Source organism: Rhagoletis pomonella, unplaced genomic scaffold (genome assembly GCF_013731165.1).
Source record: "Rhagoletis pomonella isolate Grant_MI unplaced genomic scaffold, Rhpom_1.0 Rhpom_scaffold_00012, whole genome shotgun sequence".
Lineage (NCBI taxonomy): Eukaryota > Metazoa > Arthropoda > Insecta > Diptera > Tephritidae > Rhagoletis > Rhagoletis pomonella.
The window spans coordinates 18,180,877-18,203,633 of record NW_023458566.1 but is presented as its reverse complement, the minus strand read 5'-3'; the positions used below and the strand labels follow the sequence as shown (position 1 = coordinate 18,203,633).

Sequence of the window (22,757 nt, the reverse complement as noted above, 5' to 3'; positions counted from 1 at the left end):
ACAAAAAAGTTTTTTCCGTTCAGAATGAATGAATAAAGAAACCCAGCCACAATGCAAATATACTATGAATATTTAAATAAAACTTGTTTGCTTTTATTTTTTCTAATCAAAGTACTTACAAAAGCCTATACATACTAATGTAATCAATGGTCACAAAATTTTTTAGGTATCCTGCTTTTTACGCATTTTACTTATAGCACGGGAGATTTTCTTTCGGACCTCCTTTTGACGTTTCATCTTTCTCATTTCCTCAATACGCTTTTCCGCACGAAACTGCTTCAAGCGGATCTTGGTTTCCATTTTATCACGTTTTCTCTTGTCTTTGTAGTTGGTCTCAATCATATTCATCATCTTTGCAACCTTTTGTTCATGAGGCGAGCGTATCACAGCTATGCGCTCCAACTCCTGAGTCTTTTTGTCTGTTAGTGGTCCTAGTTTCGGCTTATCCTTGTATGGCAAAGCTCGCTGTAAAGCTTTGGGTATCGTAAGTGGTTTGAATATTTTCGGTTCTCGCTTTATTTCTATGTACTGGCTATCTAGTTGCGCTTGATTATGAATATTGCGTTCGCGCTTCAGCTGACCCAACGTCTTCATGCCTTGCCACTGCGACTTCTGGTCTGCAGGCAGCAAAAGCGAGGTGATGGGTGTATAGAACCGCGACACATCCACTCGGAACCACGTTCTGCAGAAGACAATATCGCTCAAGAGAATCTTGTCTTCGAAAGTTGCACGGAATGAACCCTCTGGTTCGTGGTGTGCCTTCTTGATTTGACCGCGTATTCCAGAAACAGTTTTTATCTTAGCTCCTTCGAATTTCGCCACTTCAAGACCAGTATTGAACATTCCTTTAATGAAGGCCGTTTTCTTATATATTTTAAATGGTTGGCCCACCAACTTTAGCTTTTTCATTATTTGCGCTGATTTATCCATTTCACTGACGCTACCTGTGGCGGCAATTCGAAAGCCGAGTCTCTTCATTTCTTCTAGATCGTGGCGTACTGTTTGTAAAGCTAAGAAACCGGTATTTTGTGGAGTGATTGGGCCCCAGAAAGTCATGCTACATGTTACATGATTTGGTGTATATTTAAGATACCTATGTCGGAAGTTATCTTCTATTTTCGCATATATTGGTACGGTTTGAAAACGACGCCAGCCCAAAGAAATTATAAGTGGGTCGCCAGTTTTCAAAATCTTTTTGTACCATCGATGTTTTTTTACTTTGCAGTTGACATAGCCAATATTTTCTTCGGTCATATTCAACCCACCAACCAGTACTGGGTAACTTGGATCAAAGTTTTCTATGAACTCGGCAGGTATAGCTCGAAAGCCTAAAACAATATGTAAAATTCAATTAGAAAGAACATTAATTAGGCATAAAATATATGATCCGTAGTCATAAGTCATGTTTATCCAATTTCAGAAATAAATGACTCGTTTTACAGATAAAACGTGTTTTATGTAAACTGTGATAGAGTTAGTGTCTATCTTAAAAAACTGTATGCCTGCGGTTTATGAAACTAGATATTTCCCTCTTACCCAAACGAACATAAAGGCCTGGTCGAAATCCTTCAATTTGTATACGCAACTCCGGGTCTAGTGCAGCAAATTCACTTTTGTTCAATTCCGATTGCTTCTGAGCATCAGCTTTCAAACCCTCGTAATAATCATGGTCCCCTTTAATGCGTCCATCATCTTCTTTTGAACCGTCTTTATTGTCGTATTCTGCATCAAATTTAGCTTTGAGTTTTAGTTTTTTGGCCATTAGTTCTGCTTTTGTTAAATTCTCCTCCTCCACCCTAGTCATTCGGCGCTTACGAGTGTTTTCTTCGGCATTACCTTCTGCCATTACATCAGAATTAGTTTCTTTTGAATCATGCGGCTCTTCAACGCCGCTGTTCCCGATGTGTTTTTCGCCAGTTTCCAGATCTTCGAAGTCTCCATATACTTCACTTTCAGCATCGCTCAAATCATCCAGGCGCAGCAATGTTTCAGCATCTTCTGACGCTTTCCATTTGCCAGTAACAAAGCAGTTTTTTAAAGCGGCCTTATTTTCTTCATCCAACCAGTTACGAGTACTACCCGAAAAGTCTTCATAGAAGCAGTGCTCCATTTTATCCCTTATATCTTTTTCCTTTTGCAAATCGCTCTGCTTTTTGGCCACTACTTTGAAGAGTCCTCCCAATTCTTCGTCAGAGTCAGAGTGAGCATTTTTGTTGCCGTCGGATTTATTTTTCTAGAACAGAAATCAAATTTAATCATTGTTTTTTTTTCTTTTTTAATCACTTAAAGATCAATTTATTTACTTTGCTTTCGCTTTGCGTATAACATCCATATACTAGCCGCATAATATTCTTTGCCTCTGAATGTCGCTGAAGGAAGGATTCACGCGCTTTTTGAGCTAAATTTTCTTTCCAGCTCATACTGTTTGCTAGAATTTTCTCTTCTTCTTGGTCACTATCTTCATCCTTATCCTCATCCCCATCCTCATCCTCTACACTTCTCTTGTGTTTTGATTTTAACTCATCGACATGTTGATACTCCCCATCATCAGATGAGTTATTGTCGCTCTCAGCTGCTTCTCCCTCACTATCTTCGTCCCGCCAGTTACCATCTGCAAATTCACCGCCACTGTTAACGCTAACGTTGTCTTCGTCATCTACGCCAGAATCATCCTAGGGAAGAATTTTATAAAACAAAGTGATCTACCAATGTACACCTACATATCGTCGTTTAAAGTACAAAATCGCGTATCGTTATTCTGCGAAACCGCGTAACTGACATTTGCTGCCATAAATTGGATTTGCTCACACAAGCTCTCGGCGCAATCTTTATCAATTCGTCCTGAAATATACTAGCCAGAAATGCGATTGCTTTATAAAAGAAAGAACCATTTTGGAATATGAGTGTTTTATGCAGCCTCACATACGCGGTTTTGCATTATCTTGATACACGATTTGGCATTTTGTTGATACGCGATTTTTTTTATCGGAAAGGTGGTATCTCAAGGCTGGTCGCACAATAATTCAGCTTAGTTCCGATCATTGGATCATGAATAAATTAACGGTAATCCAAAATTTGTATATGACCATTGAAGTCGGTTGTAAAAATTACTTGTAAAAGTGTAGAAGCAAAAGCAGTTCAAACATTACGAAAATTCATGAAAATTCAGCGAAGTTTCATAAAAAAATACTTAAACATTTTAACCAATTTTTGATATGAAGTTATATCTACATGTACAATAATTGTATCATGAAAGTTATACATATATTCCATTAGATTTTAGTAAAGTGGATGTGTGAAGCTGCTAAAAAATTACGTTGATTTTTGATAATTACGTTTACTATTTAATTATTTTATTATTGAATCATGAGGTAAATGTACTTACTTCATCATCTTCAATATTATCTTCATCCTCATCTATATCACTGTCATCTTTATAGTCTTTTGACTTTATGGCAGAACCATCAGAGAATAGTCGAAATTCCTGTTCTTCAATTTGCACATCCACAGTTTGTTTTTTATCTATCAATTTACCCACTAATTGCTCCTGCTCAGCAGCGTCTGCCGTTTTTTCTTTGTGACTGTGCGAGCCCTGTAACTCTATATACACAGCGTCCTTATCGTAGACAATTCCTCCAACCCCTGACATGGGCGCATACAGTAGCCTTTCTTTTTCCAAAAGACTGCGCTTTTTCTCCGTGCCAGGCAATGGGCATGGATCGGGTATTGCACTCAATTCTTCAATCCTTGCATCCCCCAGCCCGGCAATATGAACAGAATGTTCCTGTTTCATTGGTACACCACGAACATAACCGTAAAGGATTATTTCTCTGTCACATTTGGGGTTGCGGCGAATCAGGTCTGTATTGGTGACATCTTCGACTCGATCCACGAGCAAATAACTGTGTGCTCCCCGCCATGACAGCGGGCGGAACTTCATTACTGAAATAAAGCGTCCCAGATTTTTTACCTCGTTTCTCAAGTATTCACCGTGCAACAATCCAGAAAGGTAGAAAAGCTTTGCACCATCGTAGACTTCAGTCCAGAACCGATGCTTCAATTCCTTTTTCCGTTTCCTTAATTGCTTGGGATTCTTGATCATATCTAAATGTGTGAGCACACCCATAATTTTTGGCATTCCATGTACTTGACAAATATTCAAGAATTCGAAGATCTCCATTTCAAACCCGTAACTAGCATCACACAATAACAACACTAAATCTGCGCATTTGGCAATATCAATCATTGAATTTATATCATTGTTGCATTCCAAAAGAGTTATGCGTCGTTTTTTCGAGGTAACAATCGTGATGGGACCCCGGATATCGGTCACATTTGTGCGCGTAAAATTCTTTATTAAGTTGTTGATTAACGTTGTTTTACCTACTTTTGGTGGGCCCACCACTGCTATAAGCACCGGAGGAGGTTCGTCTGGCGTCTGGTCCACAACGGGAATATGTTGCTTTTTCGCTGTTATGTCTTCTTTACGACGAAAGTTTCGCTCTGCTCTCTGGGCAGAATTAATAGCAAATGCCTTCGGATTCCTCTGTCTCGCAGTGAGGTTGGGCTCTTTGGTGTTCCCTGAATCTTTTTTGACCTTTAGTTTTTTCTTTACGGCCTTAACGCCAGCCTGTCGAGCGCGATGCGATTTTTTCTTGTCCAATCCATCTTCCTCTGGCATATCGGTTTAAAATAAACTTATTCCTGTGTGTTTAAAGAAATAAAAACATCCGCATATGCACGTGCAATAGATGCATGAACCAAAAATACAAGATCACCTAATCAAAGAAGCAAGAAAAAAGTATATTTCTGAGTGTTTTTGACATCTGCCTAAGAATGAAAACAAACAAAGAAAACGAAAAAGGCGCGGTGATTGAGTGCGATTAAATTGGTATTTATTATAAAATATACAAAGTGAAACTTGATGACAATTAGCAAAAAAAGTTCATAAAATATGGTTTTCATGATTGAAAGTGTTTTACAATCGCATATCATTACCACGGGTAGATTTTTCAATGCCAACGTTCTGGCCACAAACGTGCACCCACTTTTCACGCAAATTTACGCCTTTTGGCAAACCAAACATACGCACAAACTTGTTCCGATCACACAGCACTTTATTTTATATCATAAATATGTAATAAACCAAAATTTATAATTAAAATCGCTGCAGAAAACACATTCAATCGCTCAAAAATCACTACGAAGAGGTAGAAGACGGTGTAAACAAAACCGAAAAACGTCAAAAACGCTACGAAAACTTTTTTCTGAAAATCGATTACAAATACAACGATGGCTGATTAGGTGATCTGTAGTCGTTGGTTCATGCAATAGATGTAATAATTGTTTTGACATTTTTTAGATATTCTAGTTTTGTATCGATATAACACAGTGTACTGTAGTCGTTATCATACTTACGAAATCATTGGCAATCATGATTATATTGTGGCGAATACTGCGGCAATACGAAGCGATCAAAGACGTAGAAACGTCAAGTAGAAGAATACTGCGGACAGCGAGATAAATATGTGATTTAGAAAAGAATTAATTAATAAAATGTGAAAAACGGTGGTAAAAGTGCACTTCAGCGGAACCAGGCGTCCAACTCCTTTTTGCGTAGGCGGCCTTTGGCCGAACTTAGCGATTATAACCCTCAGGCAGTAGGATTCGCCTTTCTGTATTGCCAAAGAATGGGGGCAGAACACCTTTTGCAGAGAACAACTTTCATTTACTCCATTTATTTGCATCAAATTCATCAAAACATGGTGCGAAAGGTGCAAAGTGCAATTGTTTTTTGCGAGTAAATCTTAAATTAATTAAAAATCTTAATTCACACATCCCCCCGCTCCCCCCACCCGGACCGTTATTGTTCGCGTTAAAATACGTCGATTGATACCACTCTCGATTTGTTCCGTCCATTTTAACCTGGTACCCGTAAAGTGCACTACTACCAAAACGGTAATTTGAAAACAATTCCTGCTCCACCCTCTTTTGCGTTTTCCATTTGTTTTTACACGCTTCAACTCTGTTGAATTCAAGTTTTTGGTTCTTTAAATGGGAAAGAACGAAAATGTCAAAAGCAAAGCAAGAAAGTTGAAACGACTTCACGATGAGGCGAACAGAAGGTGGCACCTTCCCCAAACTGCTACTTTGATTTTGCCGATTTTTACAGTTTGTATAGTAAAGAACGCCTCAAAAACTTTAAATGCACTGAAATTCACAATATTTTCACTAAAAACACCGTTTTTTATCATTTCCTTTATAAATTTTTATTGCAAATCATATATTTTTACAATTTAAAGCAGCCAAAACACGTTTCCCATCGATAAATGGAATATTAAGATAATTGAGTAGTCTCACATTCTATTTCATCCTCCTATTCGGCTTCAATACCATGTTTTAATCATGTTTTAATTATCTTCATGTGAAGCTTTTTCTGATTATTTATGAAAGATATCTTCATTTTGAAGATAAATCCAACTTCTTGTAACACTGTTCTTTGCCCGGGTGTGTGACGGCACCTTAATATGGTGATTTGTTTTTGACAGTGCACACATCAATTCTTTCCCCTTTCCCTATCATTCTCTGAACAGTCATTTCGTAAAACAAAAAACGGCAACATGATTCAATAATACAAGGTTAGATAATTATTGACAGCTGCGGTTTGACACTCCCTTACAAAAGGTTGCATTTACGGAGGACAGAGAAAGGGCAAGAATGCAATCCCTTGTTTCGAAAATGGTAGTAGAAAAGTACGCAAAGTAGGCAATTAGTAGTGAAATTCCTTTCGTAAATTCTAATGTATTTGCAGGAAATCTGGCATTTTAAACGAAATGTTGAACGTAATATTGATATATCTACGTGAATTACGTAATTTATATGCTATTTAGCCGTATAAAAACTGCAAAATGACTCAAAATTTAAATAAAACTACTATGAGACTGATGTAAACATCCAATGCATATGTTTTCATCAGTTAAATATGCTTCATATGCATATACAAATAAAGATATTGCACAAAAGCTTATACTTTTATTTCACACCAAAGCTACACTGTTTCCATGTAAAATTGCAAAGAAGCAACACGGTGCCACTGCTAAGGGAGCGGTGCGAGAGAGACAACTGTCAGTTTATCGAACCTTGTATTATTGAATCATGAAACGGCAAGAAACGAGAAAAATTTGCAAAACGGACTGATGTCGTTGTGGATTTGGAGCACAGAGCTGCTAATGGATAGGAAAAAAGCAATCTGCTAATACTGCTGAAAGATTTCCAGCTATAATTTTTCGGAAAATATTTGTACATTGTTAGAAGTAATTTTTCTTGAAAATTGAGAATATCCAACGCAAAACCGAAGTGAAAGAAACCGGACGGAAACATAAAAAGTTGCAGCGCCGCAATTTTCTGGTTGATCGAAAAAGGTGAAATTTAGGTAAGTTTATCAACTCATACATCAGATAAAAAAAAAGGAAAAGCTTTGCATGGACAGGAATGTGGAAAATGGTGTCATAATCTGAGATGAATCCTTTATTTTATGACCATGGAATGCATGGGCGTGAACGCATTAAGCTGGTTAGGTGTGCGGATATTAATGAAAATTCAAAGGGGGTGGGCGTGGATATGTCGCTGCATTATTCCAACCAAATGAAAACTCAAAAGGCTTGCAAAGTCAATGAAAAAAAAATCGAATATAAAACTTGAAATATACAGCTGATAAAACTTAAAATTTTAGCGAAACACATGTGTATGATGTGGCGAGGGCCTGGCACTCGCCGCATTCGACCGGGATGCCTTTGTTCTCTACATTTATGTATATACATACATATGTATATATGTAGATGCAAGGAATGATAAAGAAATAACGAGTGATACATACATAATATGTATGTAGGTATGTATGTACATATTTTTTGTGGTATATATATATGTACGTATTTACCTATTTGAAAGTGTATATATACATTTACATAAAATAGGTACATACATACATATGTGTGAAGTGTAATGGGTTAGAATTTCCGCTTTCCATGTAGGTACAATGTATTAACACTGGCAAGAATATCACAGAAAGGTAACAGGACAACTCCAAAAATATGTCTATAAAATTTTTAAATTTTCGCTTCCACGCTTTAAAAGTTATTACAATGGTCCGAATGCATATTTATATATATACATACACCTGCGTTCAACTAAGTAGAAACGAAATTCAAAATGATATCGTTTGCAAATTATGTTTATTTTTTTATTTTTAATAATTTTTATTCAAAATAAAATTCAATCTGTAACAGAAACCACAATAATAAAAGTTTCAAAGCTACATAAATCGCAAAAAACATTAATCAAACTTCAAAAAATTGTCATCGAAATTTCCAAATTTTTAATCAGAATATTTAGAAAATTTTCGGTTATGCAGTTATGTTGCTCATTCAATTGAAGTCTAAGGGTCAAAACATAGTGGAGCGGCGAGCAAAGCGAAGAGCTAGCATCGAGCAAAGCTTCAATGTTCTTACCCTAATGTTATATGGCAGAAAATGCGCAACACCCTCCACAAAAAAAAAATCTAAAAAATCGACGGTAACTTTTAACGACTCTAGACTTGCCTTAGACTACTATAGAATGGGCTACAGAACTGCATACCCGAAAATTTTCTAAATATTCTGATTAAAAATTTGGAAATCTTGATGACGATTTTTTGAAGTTTGATTTTTTTTTTGCAATTTTTGCAAGCAAATAAACATAATTTGCAAACAATATCATTTTGGATTTTGTTTCTAATTAGTTGTACGAAGGTGTACATACATACATACATATGTATGTACACATGTATGTATTTATATTAAAACAAAAATAAATTTGCTTTATTTAAAAAATGTGTTTTGTATCTGTTGATGGGATTTTTTCGCAAGTAAATTTAATGCAAGTAATGGTAAAAAACGACGTAATTTGCTTTCACCTTCTCTTTACATAACGCGGGGGTCATTTACCTATCGCCAGTCAGTATAGGGTTATTACTTGGGGCCCGGATTTCTATGCATTTAGTTTTTTTTTTTTTTGGTGAGTCATAGGAACTTAAAGATTAACAAATGTTGCGAATCAAGAGTTTTGTCAGTGCATATTCTTACATATTTTGCCTTTAATGCATATATAGGCATATTTTGTCAAAAAAGCACATTTAATTGCATTTTTTTTTTAATTAAACGCCGTTTGTCATGGACGGACGAATCACTCCACAATTGCAAGAGCATTTGATGATTCCATGCAACTATTGGGTACTGATTTCGTCGAAAATTATTTATTTAATTATTTAAGACGTAAGCGACATTTTTTTTTTCAAAATTTTATTTTTGATGCAGAATTTTATTTAGATGTTCCACGGGCGTTTCTGCTTGAAAGAGAAATTTTTTGAAAAATATGTCACGTTTTTTTTGGCGGTTAGGGCTCGATATGGTATAATCAGCAAAAGCGCTGAAGGTATTTTACCCAGAGTTACTGCACGTTACTTGTTTGGCACGCAATGTACCGAGTGGCCGAAGATGTAAGAGCAAGCTTCAGTGATGTTGACGATTTAATATCGAATGGGAAAAAAATATTTTTAAAATCTGCTTTGCGCGTTGAAGCTTTTAAGAACATGTATCCCAATATCGCTCTTTCGAAACTGCCAATATTAACGAGATGGGGAAAATGGTGAGAGGCGGCAAAATATGTATGTAGCCTATATCAATGCAAACTGCAGTTTCTTGTCGGAAATAATAAGTAAAGTGGAAGGAAAAAAAATCATTGGCTGAACAAGTGCATCTTGTGGAGACTGTTGTTACTACTTTTCAAAGTGTGCAGGGTGAACTTGGGCAAAAAATCAAGGAAAAATTGGATACCATTCTACAAAAAAATAAGGCGTTTAAGGAACTTAAGGGAATATCTGGTGTTCTAAGTAGCCAAATGGTCGCAAGTGACAGTAGGGATCACACGACTTGTACGACTGCCAAAATGTACAAATCGTTTGATCCCTGCTTAATAGCTATAATCCCAATGAACTAGCTTGCTTCAAGTTCTCCTTATACAAAACATTTTTGCGGCTAAATAGGGAAAGCTTTAATTTTGAAAATTTTAAAGAACTTTATTTGTTTGTCAATAAAGCGCTGACCAAAACAAATTAACAAAAAAAAAATTATGGAAATTACATATCGTCGTTGTTTTTGAAAAACCGCCCATCGAGAAAACCGCCTAAATCGCCATTGTGACAAAAATGAAATTTGCTAACCCTGAACTCCAGGCCTCGAGATTTATGCATAAGAATCGTAAAATTTTTATTAAAACAACAGATTTTTAAAATAAAAGCCAGAGAAATTACCGCCTATCAATTGGTCAATGGGCGGTTTTGCATAAACATCGACGATATGTATTTTTAATTTATTAAAGTGCTTAATTTTTTTTAATACATACATATTTAAAAATTTTAGATATATCTTTAATTATTTTGGAGTTTTTCGTGCCACTAAAAATTACAATATATCCTTGTGTTAATTATAAAATTGTAATAAAATATGCAAAGTTAATAAAGAAAAATAAAAAAGCAAAACAAATGCGAGAAGTCTTTTTGCATATTTTGTTTTTGGTACATATCTTTAATTTTTAGTCTATATTTTTTTATTTGTTAGTGCACATTATATGCGCATAATTTTGATTTTTTTAGCGCATAAGAATCCGGGCCCTAGGTATTACATATTTTATCGGCCCGTTTATTAACGAAAAAACGAATAAATTTCCCAACACTTAAAAGTGAGGATACCATAACAAAATCCCTTAAAAGTATATTAATTATTTAACATATATTCTTACAGATATGGAGAGTCCTTGTGAATCCGAAAGCTCCCTAGATGGAGGTACTATGCTTCCACCCAGTCCAGTATCTCGCGAACAATTACAAAAACGCATCGAGTCGTTGACACAACAAAATAAGTACGTTTAGTTCGTATACCTGCTGTTAAATACTAATGAATACATCAATTTGCGTCTTTACAGAGTACTCAAGGCTGAACTAGACACATTTAAAATCAAATGCAAAGTGGTGCAGGAAGAAAATCGTACACTTAAGCAGGCATCGGTTATAATCGTAGGAGTCGATTTATATACATATATATATTTATATTCAATATTTATCATCAATGCAATACCCATCTGTTTGACCAATTTCAAATTTATCAGGAAAACTAAAAATTTTTGTTTGTTTGTTATTTTTTGGAAGTGCTTATATGGTAGTTTGATGAAGTAAAAAAAAAAAAATAAACAAAAAATTTGGTTTGCAGAAAATCCGGTTTCGGTTGCCGGAAAATCGTTCCACAATACATCATATTCCTACCTCGTAAACACTACCAATCAAAAAGAAAAAAGGTCAAGTGGGGCATTTTGATCGATAGTAACCATATGTTCCTTGATACATATATCGAGGGCTTATATTCAATACCCATGTAATTTTCACAAAATTGTGATTCTGATATAAAAACCCACCTGAGCCTTAACTGTCATCGACCATGATAAATCTAATCTTGCATATCGTTTGTTGTATGTAGAATTAACCATGTTTTTATCATGGAATTAACTATTGGATTGCAAAGTAAGAATTAATATCAGTGGTGACAGTTAAGTTCCAGATGGGTTCTATTATCAGTTTTTATGAAATTTTCAAATGGGAAGAATTGGATATAAGCCCTCGATATGTAAATGTTGGTATTTAATAGATAAATATTTTTCTATACATTTGTCCAGCAAGCGAAAGCGGAACAGGAAGAGGAGTACATATCGAATACACTTCTAAAGAAAATTCAAGCCTTAAAAAAAGAAAAAGAGACTTTAGCACATCATTACGAACGAGAAGAGGAATGTTTGACAAACGATCTATCCCGCAAGTTAGATCAGGTATATTTTTATTGGGTTTCATAACAAGATTCGTTAATTTTTAATACACTTAAATTTCTTTCACAGTTAAGACAAGAAAAATGCAAGTTGGAGCAGACTTTAGAGCAGGAGCAAGAATGCCTTGTCAACAAGCTAATGCGTAAAATTGAGAAACTACAAGCCGAGACCGATAACAAACAAACTAATCTAGAACAACTGCGTAGAGAAATGGTGGAGTTGGAAAATACATTAGAACAAGAACAGGAAGCTCTAGTTAACAAACTTTGGAAACGCATGGACAAGCTCGAGACAGAAAAGCGTTTGTTGCAGATTAAACTTGACCAGCCAGTTTCAGATCCTACCACTCCACGTGATATAACCAATGCCAATGGTGACACTGCCTCTAATTTAAGCTCTCACATACAGACATTGCGTTCAGAGGTGCTTCGATTGCGTTCTAATCTTGCTGCTGCACAAAAGGAGGCAACAAAAAAATTACAACAATTTGCACAAGAAGAGAAAAGTATACGCGAAGAAAATGCGCGTCTGCAGCGTAAATTAAAACTCGAAGTAGAGCGCCGTGAAGCTCTCTGCCGTCACCTATCGGAGTCGGAATCGTCTCTGGAAATGGACGAGGAGCGATTCTACAATGAAAACGTTTTAGGAGCCGCAGGATCCGCTAGTGGTTTGGGCAGTGTTGCTGCTGTGAATACTCGTCAACGCACCATTAGCAGCCCTGTCTCACACAGCCCATCGAACAGTCGTCCACTCAGTCCTGGCACGGCACAACAGAATCGCTGTTACGCATGTGGTCAAATTGTGGTAATTACATATATATATCTATGCACTTGAACCCAGCACTGAACTTTTTTTTTAACTGTAAATTTCAGAATCGGCGCGCCAGTGAGCGGTTTATAAAACCGGCATTGCCGACACCTATGTTGGGACTCAATACGTCGGCTCCTAATGTTCTTTCTGCTACTTCACTTTTGGGATCCGCCGGAAGTGGTGGGGGTGCTAGTACTAACCCCGGCTCATCTGGTGCTCCTTTTAACTCTTCCACTTTATTCGGAGGCACTGCCGGCGGTCCAAGCTTCTTACAGAATTTAAACACTGAACGTTTAAACATTGGAGGGGCTGGCAGTGGAGGTTCGGGCTTGCTCGCTGGCAATAATGGCAGTATCAATGTGGGATTAGGCTTGGGAAGTGCTTCTATGAACAGCAATTCAGGGACGCTCTCGCAGACTTCCAATCCAATGAATATTAACATCAATAATTCGTCCAATACTAGCAATTCATCGCTGTCTGCATTTACACCAACAAACACAAACACAACAACTTCATTTGCACAGCCAGCAAGTCCCATGGACACCTCCGTCTACAAAGAATAGATGGCGGTCTTAATTTTTTCTCAAAAAGAATATTTTTATAGATAAAAAACAATTGATCCCAACATGGCTGATATTTTAATGTGGAGTTGATTTAAAATTGACTTAGATACACACTATGGATTTTTGGAGAGTTCGTTGGATTTCTGAAATTTAATAAACGAATGGAAAAACATTTTTGGAAGCAAAATAAAAAACAAAACTTGATAAAAACATGGGAACAAGATGTAAAAGACGATCGGTAAATAACTTTGGATAGGATGAAGATGAATGCCACACTTCAGAGGTAATTACAACGATATAAACAAACAACTTACCTGTTCGTAATTAATTACAATCAACGCTCACTCACTCACCAAATATACCTTCTTAAACATTCGCTAAAGAAATGCTAAATTAGCTTTTAGAAGAAAACATATTAATTTGAATTTGCTCACTTTCCGCCGCAATACCAAGGTATATAATATAAATAAGTCCTCAACGAAAATTTGGAGAATTATGCTCTGCGACGAGAGCGAAGCTACATAGAATTTTCCGCTTTGACGCCAATGTTGCTAAGCAAAATCCATATAATAGCCCTACCAATACAATTGTGAAGCTGTATTTTATTCGTGTATCTTTATTTTTCTTTTGCACACTTAAATAACCTGCATCTATTATACATACATACACATACATATACCGCAAAGAATATGAATACGTATTAACATGCTAATAAATTTCTGAGAAATTGATAGATTCAAAAAACTGTATAAATAAATGATAAAATTAAGCTTGGGCAAACAAGGTGAACAACCCAACCACTTAACATTGCTAGCTATGGATTTAAAGGATGTACGCGAGCAGAACATAAATATACAATATTATGCATGGGTAAATAAGAATTAATATTATATACGTACACAAATTTAAAGGCAAGTTAAATTGAAATCAAATAATCAATGTTTGTCCATTTTAAGAACAAATGCTTCATGCATATTTAAGTGAATTTACTATGAAAATCAGTAATGCATCAAAAAATAATAGCAATCGGTGTAATGTCCAAGTAAAAGCCATTTCGAAGTAAAAAGGATTTAAACAAATCCTAATATGATTGAATAAATTAACTAACCCTATTTTAAAAGCGATTTGTATTTTAGTTTCAAAAAAACTGCAGACGAAGATGTAGGCTGAAAACATTTAAATTTTGGAATTTCTCTTGTCACTTAAAGTAAAGAAATAAAGTTTACATGTAACACAAGTAATATGTACTAAATAAATGTGTTTAGTTTTATTTGCTTCTGGAAATGTATAGCTTAGCGCCTTAGGCAGCCTTTACATGGGTCGAGTTTCTAGTCGATTTTTGTCGTACAACCAAAATCGACCCGCCCGTTTACTTGGCAATTCAACCGTAAAATGTAAATGCTTTGTCTAGCCATTTCTCATTCTCAACAGCTTTACAGAAACTTTTTTATTCTAAAATCCCGGTACCAAAAGCTAATAAATTTGATGAAAATTATGAGAAACAAGTTAGGAATCCGAACAATATAAAAATTACAAAACAAAAATTGAGTTCGCTACAGGTTTTTGAGCAAGCATAACGGTACAATTTCTTTTGGGGGGAAACGAGAACTACGGTAGTTACGAAAGGTAAAAAGTTGTTGTTGTAGCGGCTACAACAACCCCGTCCAGATCGGTTAGTTCTGCAATCAATGTCAAGATCTACTAGCGGTAGCCCAAGGAAGCGTGCAGCCTCGATAGGGTGGGGTTCAATGGGCATGCGAAGAGATGCTGTGAGTCATGGCGTTGTTGTTGTTGTTGTTGTAGAGGCTACTAAGACCCGTTCGGGGCGGTTCATCCATCAACGTTGTCAATTTCAGCTAGGGGGAGGCCCAGGAAGTGTGCTACTTCCACAGGGGCTGTCCATAGGGACAGGGGCGTTAGCTGAGTGGGGTTCTCAGGGCATGTGAAGAGGTGCCGGGAGTCATGTGGCGACTCTCCACATGAGTCATGGCGTCTCTCCGCATGCCGGGCATTCGTTCAGAACATCTTCGCTAATTCTGATCAGGTATGAGTTCAACCTGCTGCAGTTACCAGAGCGCAGTTGGGCTATTGTAGTTCGAGACTCCCGAGGTAGACGAAGTTCTGTTTCGTCCACGTCTGGTGGTTGTGTGCCTAGAACGGAATTCACAGGTCGGGAGTCTACATACCTCGAGACTGCCTCTTTGTGAATGCCGTTCAAGGCCTGTCGATAGGCTGTTGGGTCCAGAGGTTGTTTTATGAACCTCTGTACTTCGTAGAGATGCCTCCTGACGTGCCTGAGCGAGGACTCTTCTGCAAGCAGTTGTCTATTTGGTTGACCACGTCTGTGGCCGGCCGATTGCCTTGTATGTTGCCAGCAACATTTCTTTGTCTTAACCACAGGTGTTGCCGGCTAGCGACTTGAGGATCTGGTTGCGGCTCTCTACTTTGTTGACAATTGTGGTTGTGTGCGCTGAAAAGGAGAGTAGACTGTCGAAAGTTACTCCGAGGACTTTCGGGTTATTCACCGTCGGAATTGGTTCGTCATCGGTGTGAATCCCCAGCTGCAGTCTGACCTCCTTCGTCCAGGTGGTGAAAAGGGTAGCTGAGGATTTTGTAGCGGAGAGGGTTAGGCGACGTGCAGTGAAGAAGCGTGAAAGCTCGGACAGGTTACCGTTAACTTTTGAGCACAAGTCATCAATTGCATTCCCAGACGCCATTATCGAGCAATAGTCAACGTAAAAACTCCCTTTGGTGGTTGAGGGAACTTAGATATATAAAAGTTGAACAGTAATGAAGAAAGGGCACCATCCTGTTGAACCCCTTGTTTTATTTTCGGGGGTTTACTGAATTTGTCTGTAAACATTCCTGACGACTGTCGATCACTCAGATAATTCACCGACCACCGTTTGAGGCTCTGTGGGAGAGAGGAGGCCTCTATGTCTTCTAGTAGCGTGACTGACGGTGTCAAACGCCTTTGACAGATTCAACGCTGCTAGAACAGTTCTCTCACAGGGGCGGTTACGGTTTAGGCCTCGGATTATTTGGGTCTTTATGGCGATGTCTGGAATGACGAGAGTGGCCATTGACACGTTGAGGACCATGGTTAAATAGCCTAATCCCGCAGGAGCAGCACTTTTCAGCATCAGCATGCATATTCCGTCGGGTCTCATGGCTCTGGAGGCTTTCGCCTTCCCGATGGCTACCTGAATTTCAAAGCTAGTGAAAGCAAGAAGCACTCTACGTTTGGCTTTGTCCGCCGGAGGATGTAGGGGCTAAAAAAGCTCGCGCGTCGCACCGGATCCGAAAGGGCGCAGTCGCCTAAAGAGATTTCGACTCTGTCGTCGCGCTTCGTCCGATTGGAAGGTGCCGCCCTGTGGTAGTAGTGGGCGGCGTCGCGGTTGGGACTTGCGACCGCGTTTCGACGCAGCCACAGCCTAATCGCTGTCTTACGAAAAACCAACTTGCCGCACGCACCAGCCTCGGTAAAGATTTGCCAAAATTCAATGGTAAGCCAGAAGAATGGCCCTTGTTTATGGCCACCTACCAACAAACAACGGAAATTTGAGGGTTTTCTGACGCCGAAAACTTATTACGCCTGCGTCAATCTCTGGAGGGAGCAGGAGTGCATTCCGTGAGAAATCTATTGCTACATTCTTCGTGTGAACCACAGATACTGGAAACTCTAAAAATGAAGTTCGGTCGCCCAGAACTTATCATCGCCGTGCTACTGACTAGGATCCGTGAAATACCAGCATTGAAGGAAAACCGACTCGAGGACCTGGTTGATCTAGCGTTGGGGGTGCAAAACGTGTGCGCGACCATGAAGGCTTCGAACATGTTGTGTCACTTGAACAACCCAGAGTTAGAGCAAGAATTAGTTAATAAACTACCGGGACTGCTAGCAGCGTTTTGGGGTATGCCCCAAATAAAACTGTCTTCATGCAACCTCGAAAGCTTTGCGGACTGGCTGTTTCAACTAGCCCAAGGGGCGCACAGCGTGCTCAAACCTTGTACACCCGCGAAGTCTACTGCCAAACGCGGCTACTTGAATGCGCATGAAGTTAACGTCAGTGGGGGAGAAATGGACCGTGCATTGTAACACATTCACGAGTGCAGATAGGTCCGAACGGTGGGGACTTATACGCCAGCATTCCATATGTCGTCGCTGTCTAAAGGTGCACCCCCGCCTTCTGTGCGCTTCTACTGCCGTATGCGGAACGGATGGTTGCATTTCGATTCACCATCCTTTGCTTCATAACAAGCAGGCCTTCCCGGTCAGCTCACCACTCGCTAACCATGTGCTTAATGCACACGATGGTGCAACTGACTCAATTCTATTTCGAATTTTGCCTGTAACGCTCTACAATAAGAACAAAATGCTTCAGACGTATGCCTTCTTTGATGATGGCTCTGCGCTCACGCTTATGGACGTTGAGCTGCAGGAGAAACTACAAGAGAACGGCGCCTCGCAACCTTAATACCTCAGATGGACTTCTAATACTCACCGCTATGAGGATAACTCCCAAGTACTGGATTTAAATATTTCTGGAGCCGATACTAAAAAACGTTATGTGCTAAAAGACGTACACAGTGCGGAAGCTTGAATTACCAACCCAGACGCTCGATGCACGCGACTTGTAAACCAAATACTCATACTTGAAGGGTGTGCCCGAGTTGCTAATTGGCCTCAACAATGGCCGTCTAGGCTTAAGTCTCCGAATATGCAATCGAGCAATTGAAGTCAACTACGAAACGCATCTACGGTCGCTTTGAAACCGGCCTTATTTAGAAATACGCCAACGCCACTCTCGCGGATAGCATACCATCTGCTTTGCGGAGAGCTAAATATTTGCAGGCAAAACTCGCGCATGAACCGCATAAGCCGCAAAAGGTTCGAATCGTCTGGGATGTGGCCGCTAGAACGAAAGGAGAGTCCCTCAACTCGATGCTTTTGATAGGACCTGATCAGCTTACGTGCCTGGTATCTGTCCTGCGAGGGTTCCGCCAGAAAGCAGTAGCTGTGAGTGGGGACATCCAGGAAATGTTTCAACAAGTCAGGATACTGTTGCAGGATCAGAACTACCAGCGTTTTCTGTAATTAAGGAGCTCACGTTCGGGGCTACCTGTTTACCTAGTAGCGCTCAGTACGTGAAGAACTTAAACGCGGAAGAATTTCGCAGCAGCCATCCGAGGGAAACAACTTACGAAGAGCTTAGATCTCGATATGTAGGTTACCATGGCGCTGCCCTACCACATCACGAGTACTTGGCAATACACGAACGTTTCTCTCGATGGTCCCGCCTTCTGCGTGTAACGACAACAGTATTTCTAAGTATTCGTATCTGGAGGCTCTACCGCAAATCAAGTCCTTCGCTTCTTCGACTAATTGATCAAGATGACCTTAAGCGCGCCGAAATACATTTGGAGATAGAGGCTCAGTCGGACGTATTTGGGGATGAAATCGCCGTACTTTCCGAAATCCGTACTTGGTTGAGGTCTCCGTCCTACGACTCAGTGGCAGGGTCAGCCTGGTAGTGCATCCGGACCCAATTATATTGCCTAGAAACCATAACATAACTCGCCTGATTGTTCTGGACTACCAGATCAAGTATCTCCACGGAAGCGCAGAGACGGTAGTAAATGAATTACGGCAAACTAGTACGAGCAGTGGTCAAAAAGGTGCGTCGTGACTGTCAAGTACATCAACTTCGCAATGCAAAACCACGACCACCGAAAATGAGCTGTCTACCCCCGGCACGAGTAACAGCATTCGTTCGTCCGTTCACATACGTGGGGGTAGATTACTTCGGTCCTCTACTCCTCTACTAGTAGCGGTACGCAGGAGTACTGAGAAGAGGTATGGAGTGCACTTAGAATTAGCTTATTCGTTGTCTACGGATTCGTGCATTCTCACCGTTCGAAGTTTTATGGCTCGACGAGGAGTACCATGCAAGTTCTGGAGCGACAACCCCACTAATTTTAAAGCAACACAGCGAAAACTCATCACGGCCTTCAGAGAAATACCAAGTAAAAGCTTCAGAGCACCTTTACGAATTCCTCTATGCAGTGGAAATTCATACCACCGGCGTCACCACATATGGGCGGTGCCTGGGAGCGCCTCGTGCGCTCAGTGAAGGACAACCTGTCGAGGGTATTGCTAGCATCACGTCCCTCTGACGAATTGCTCCGCGGCGCTTTAAAACTCACGACCGTTGACTTACATACCGCTCGACCACTGCGGAGACGAAGCGCTCACACCACACCATTTTCTCCCGGGTAGTTCTAACGGGATGAAACCGCTACTCGAGCATACTGGAAGGCCAGAACCAATGAGAATGGGCTGGAGATATGCACAACAATTGGCCGACTTATTCTGGAAGCGTTGGGTGCGCGAATATCTACCGGTGATAACGCGCCGCACTAAGTGGTTCGAGGCCGTAAAACCGATTGAGCAAGGAGACTATATACACCATATAGTGAATCCCAATGGACCCAGAAACTCTTGGCCGAAGGGTCGAGTGATTTCAGTCAGGGTAGGCCCTGATCAACATGTAAGAAGCGCCGTGGTAAAGACTAGCGCCGACATATATCAGAGACCAGCAACGCGACTTGCCGTTCTTTCTATTCTTGCTCCGCAGGTTCGGGTAAATCCGGAGGATTTACCGGGGAGGAGTGTTGACAAAAATACGGCAACACTGCAGTTGCTTGATTGAAATTTGTTTGGGGACGTTTCCCGTTTTTGACATTTGGTTTGACTTTCACCGCCAAATGAGACTAGACTTTTTCAACTTGTTTCAAATTATATAAATCGAATTCTTTAAAGTAAATCAGAATAGATCCTTCTAAATACTAAAGTAAGTACATATTGAACATATGTAATTGAAGGAATAAAATGAATCCGCAGATATTTCAAACGTTACACAACAATAAATGCGTTTTGAGACTTTGGGCGTGGGATCTAACCTCTGAATTTTAACACTGGTAATATTTTTTGGTACTAAAATTTCCGGTTACAAAATCTTCGGTAACGTGCAGAATAGACCTGTAAATAGAAATTTCGTCATGTTTGATAAACTACTTGCGTGGTGTATTTGGCTCCTTAGTTGTATTGAAAATGGTACGGCAACACTAACGAAATCAACTCTGCACTCTAGATCTAGCTAGAGATGTCAGTGCCAAAAATACATCGACTTTTTCTTTGATTCGATGCATCGAAATGTACATCGATATTTTTTGACGCATCAAAGGCCATACATCGATGCATCGATTTGCATAAGATTTTGTTTCACAACGATGTTATTAGCAAAATCGTACAAAGTTAGATATAAATTACTGCAACTGGGTAGTAATGTTTCTAACGGAAATTTTTATAGCCATTTGGCTTGGTTTGGTCAAAGTTACCTCTCTTGTACAATTGTACAATGCATTCTAGACGGTTCAATGTACTACCCTGCAAAAATCGCGACTACTCCATGCATGCGTGTAAAGAGTACTCCCTGCGGACCAAAGAGTACTCCAAAATTAACCACAATTCATATAAAAAATATGGTTCAATTAACATTGCGATGTCCTAGGGCAGGACCATATACTCCATCCCTGCATTACATCAGAGTAGCACAAAACTACTCCAACATATTAACAATGGCATTGTTGTTATATTTTTTTGTTTGTACACGCTTTTGTTCTTCACTTCTCAAATGCTTTTTCGAAATTAATAAAAACCAAGACAAAAATTAAAAATTACATGTTGCCTCTGACGGTATTCGAACCCGAACATGCTGGGAGCTAAGAACTAACAGCGAGCATCTCTACACGTTCAGCTACAGCCAGACATGCAAATGTGCTTTCAAATGCTCAACTTCAATCACGTTTCGTTAAAACACGAGCAGTGATCGGATAACAAACAATAAGCTGGCGCAGAGACACGAGTTGGTCCGCTACAGCATGACAGAGGAACACTTTTGTAAGTACTCCAATTTACCACAAATAGACTACATGGTCCAACGATTTTTGCAGGGTACATACGTCAGTTCTGAAAAAACATCGATGCATCGATACATCGACTATTTATACATCGAGTGGAAAAATTTCGATGCATCGGAGCGACATCGATATTTTCGATGCATTGATGTTTTTTCGACATTCCTAGTTCCAGCCAGTCAGCTAATCTTTTCAGGAAAATAGGCGATTAATTGATATCATTTTCCATAAATATATTTATTGTTGCAAAGATAAAAGTGGTTAGTAAATAAGCAAATTATTTGAAATCAATTGTTGCGGATAATAAATCATCAACAACTCTCCTTTATGCAGAATATATATACATATATATAAGACAATAAAAGTCCATATACGAGGGTGATAATTCTGCAGCAGGAAAAATCACTGTTGCCTGCATTTCTCCGCCCATCTTCTTGTTTACGCATTTAATCGCCCTTCTTTTGTTGCAGCAAATTTAGTAGTAATCGGAAGTTTCGAGCAACGCAATACTACAAAACTGATGTTGGTAATTAATTGCGTGGATTTACATTCTGCCTGAACCTGTGGATATTATTGCGAGAAAATTTCTGTGCACTGTAGCAAACGCCAAGAAAAGCCATTGTTGAAAGAATCGGATCAAACATGAAATCATCGATGACGGGAATGCTGTTGTGCTGCCTTCTGGCAGGACTTTGGTCATCTGCTTATTGTCAAGGTATAATATACATATATACGTTGGATAATTAAAAAGAAATAACTCGACGTTTCAAACGATTGGAAATTAAATATAGAACTAAGGCAGTGGCCCACGTATCTTTCTACATATATGCATACATATCGCACACCGTCTTCAAAAGAGTCACAACTCCAAATTTGGCATTTTTGAAATTATGCGCTAAAAATGTACACACAGCTTTTATTTAGGGTACTGTTTAGTAAGTGGCCCACCTATTTCGGGGTATTGCGTCCAAAGGGGTGACCCGATCCAAAAATTGCACACACTTGTAGCCAAGGGTCTACCCATTATTTTAACATCCACTATTGTAATTTTGGGTCACTAATTTATTTACAAATTGGGTTTGAAATATGCCCTTTTTTGTAAAATTCGGAAATTAGCGTAAATTTATCACTCCTATTCTCCTTAAAGCAGCTACATCAGCAATATATTTTTATATTCTCCTTCACTTTACACTTTACTCGATGAGCCATAACTTTCTTTATAACTTTAATATTAACCAATTAATCACAATTTATTAAATAGAAACACCTTCTAAATCATGCGTCTGACTTTTGTTGCATATGCAAATTAAATGGCGTAGTTCAGCTGTCAAACTCCAAAATATGCAAAAGAATGAGAGACAAAAGAAAATAGGATATAACCCTGTAAGCATTAAAAATATACAAAGGTGTTCGCTGTAAAAGGTATTCAGCTCCTTTTCTTCGCAAAACAGAAAGGAGAATTCTACTGCCTGAGGGTTATAATCCCTAAGTGCG

The 22,757-nt window shown here is 39.0% G+C and overlaps 3 protein-coding genes and 1 long non-coding RNA gene across 4 annotated transcripts in view; 3 read left to right on the top strand and 1 right to left on the bottom strand.

Moving 5' to 3' along the window:
- Positions 1-22,757, top strand: part of LOC118748014 (serine/threonine-protein kinase rio2-like) — a 47,102-nt gene that overhangs the window by 23,567 nt on the left and 778 nt on the right. The gene's annotated exons all lie outside the window — the stretch shown is intronic.
- On the bottom strand, positions 72-4,744 carry LOC118748011 (ribosome biogenesis protein BMS1 homolog). The gene is made up of 4 exons (XM_036482278.1): positions 3,386-4,744; positions 2,304-2,672; positions 1,537-2,233; positions 72-1,328 (listed from the first exon to the last, which is right to left on the bottom strand). The coding sequence occupies exons 1-4, from the start codon at positions 4,679-4,681 to the stop codon at positions 163-165; spliced, it is 3,528 nt and encodes a 1,175-aa protein (XP_036338171.1). The 5' UTR covers positions 4,682-4,744; the 3' UTR covers positions 72-162.
- LOC118748013 (coiled-coil domain-containing protein 6-like) lies at positions 7,165-13,724 on the top strand. Its single transcript, XM_036482281.1, has 6 exons — positions 7,165-7,432; positions 10,839-10,956; positions 11,020-11,110; positions 11,764-11,913; positions 11,980-12,714; positions 12,783-13,724. Exons 2-6 carry the CDS (start codon positions 10,841-10,843, stop codon positions 13,281-13,283), a joined length of 1,593 nt encoding a protein of 530 aa, XP_036338174.1. The 5' UTR covers positions 7,165-7,432; positions 10,839-10,840; the 3' UTR covers positions 13,284-13,724.
- On the top strand, positions 21,387-21,899 carry LOC118748015. Its single transcript, XR_004994010.1, has 2 exons — positions 21,387-21,523; positions 21,734-21,899. It is a non-coding gene; the product is annotated as an uncharacterized LOC118748015 (long non-coding RNA).

Bases quoted from the DNA above. Each gene is read 5' to 3' on its own strand.
- LOC118748013 (XM_036482281.1), top strand. From the start codon at position 10,841: ATGGAGAGTCCTTGTGAATCCGAAAGCTCCCTAGATGGAGGTACTATG. The intron at 10,957-11,019 runs GTACGTTTAGTT...GCGTCTTTACAG, and splicing joins TCGTTGACACAACAAAATAA to AGTACTCAAGGCTGAACTAG. The intron at 12,715-12,782 runs GTAATTACATAT...TGTAAATTTCAG, and splicing joins ACGCATGTGGTCAAATTGTG to AATCGGCGCGCCAGTGAGCG.
- LOC118748011 (XM_036482278.1), bottom strand. From the start codon at position 4,681: ATGCCAGAGGAAGATGGATTGGACAAGAAAAAATCGCATCGCGCTCGA. The intron at 2,673-3,385 runs GTAAGTACATTT...ATTCTTCCCTAG, and splicing joins ATAATATTGAAGATGATGAA to GATGATTCTGGCGTAGATGA. The intron at 2,234-2,303 runs GTAAATAAATTG...TTTCTGTTCTAG, and splicing joins ATACGCAAAGCGAAAGCAAA to AAAAATAAATCCGACGGCAA.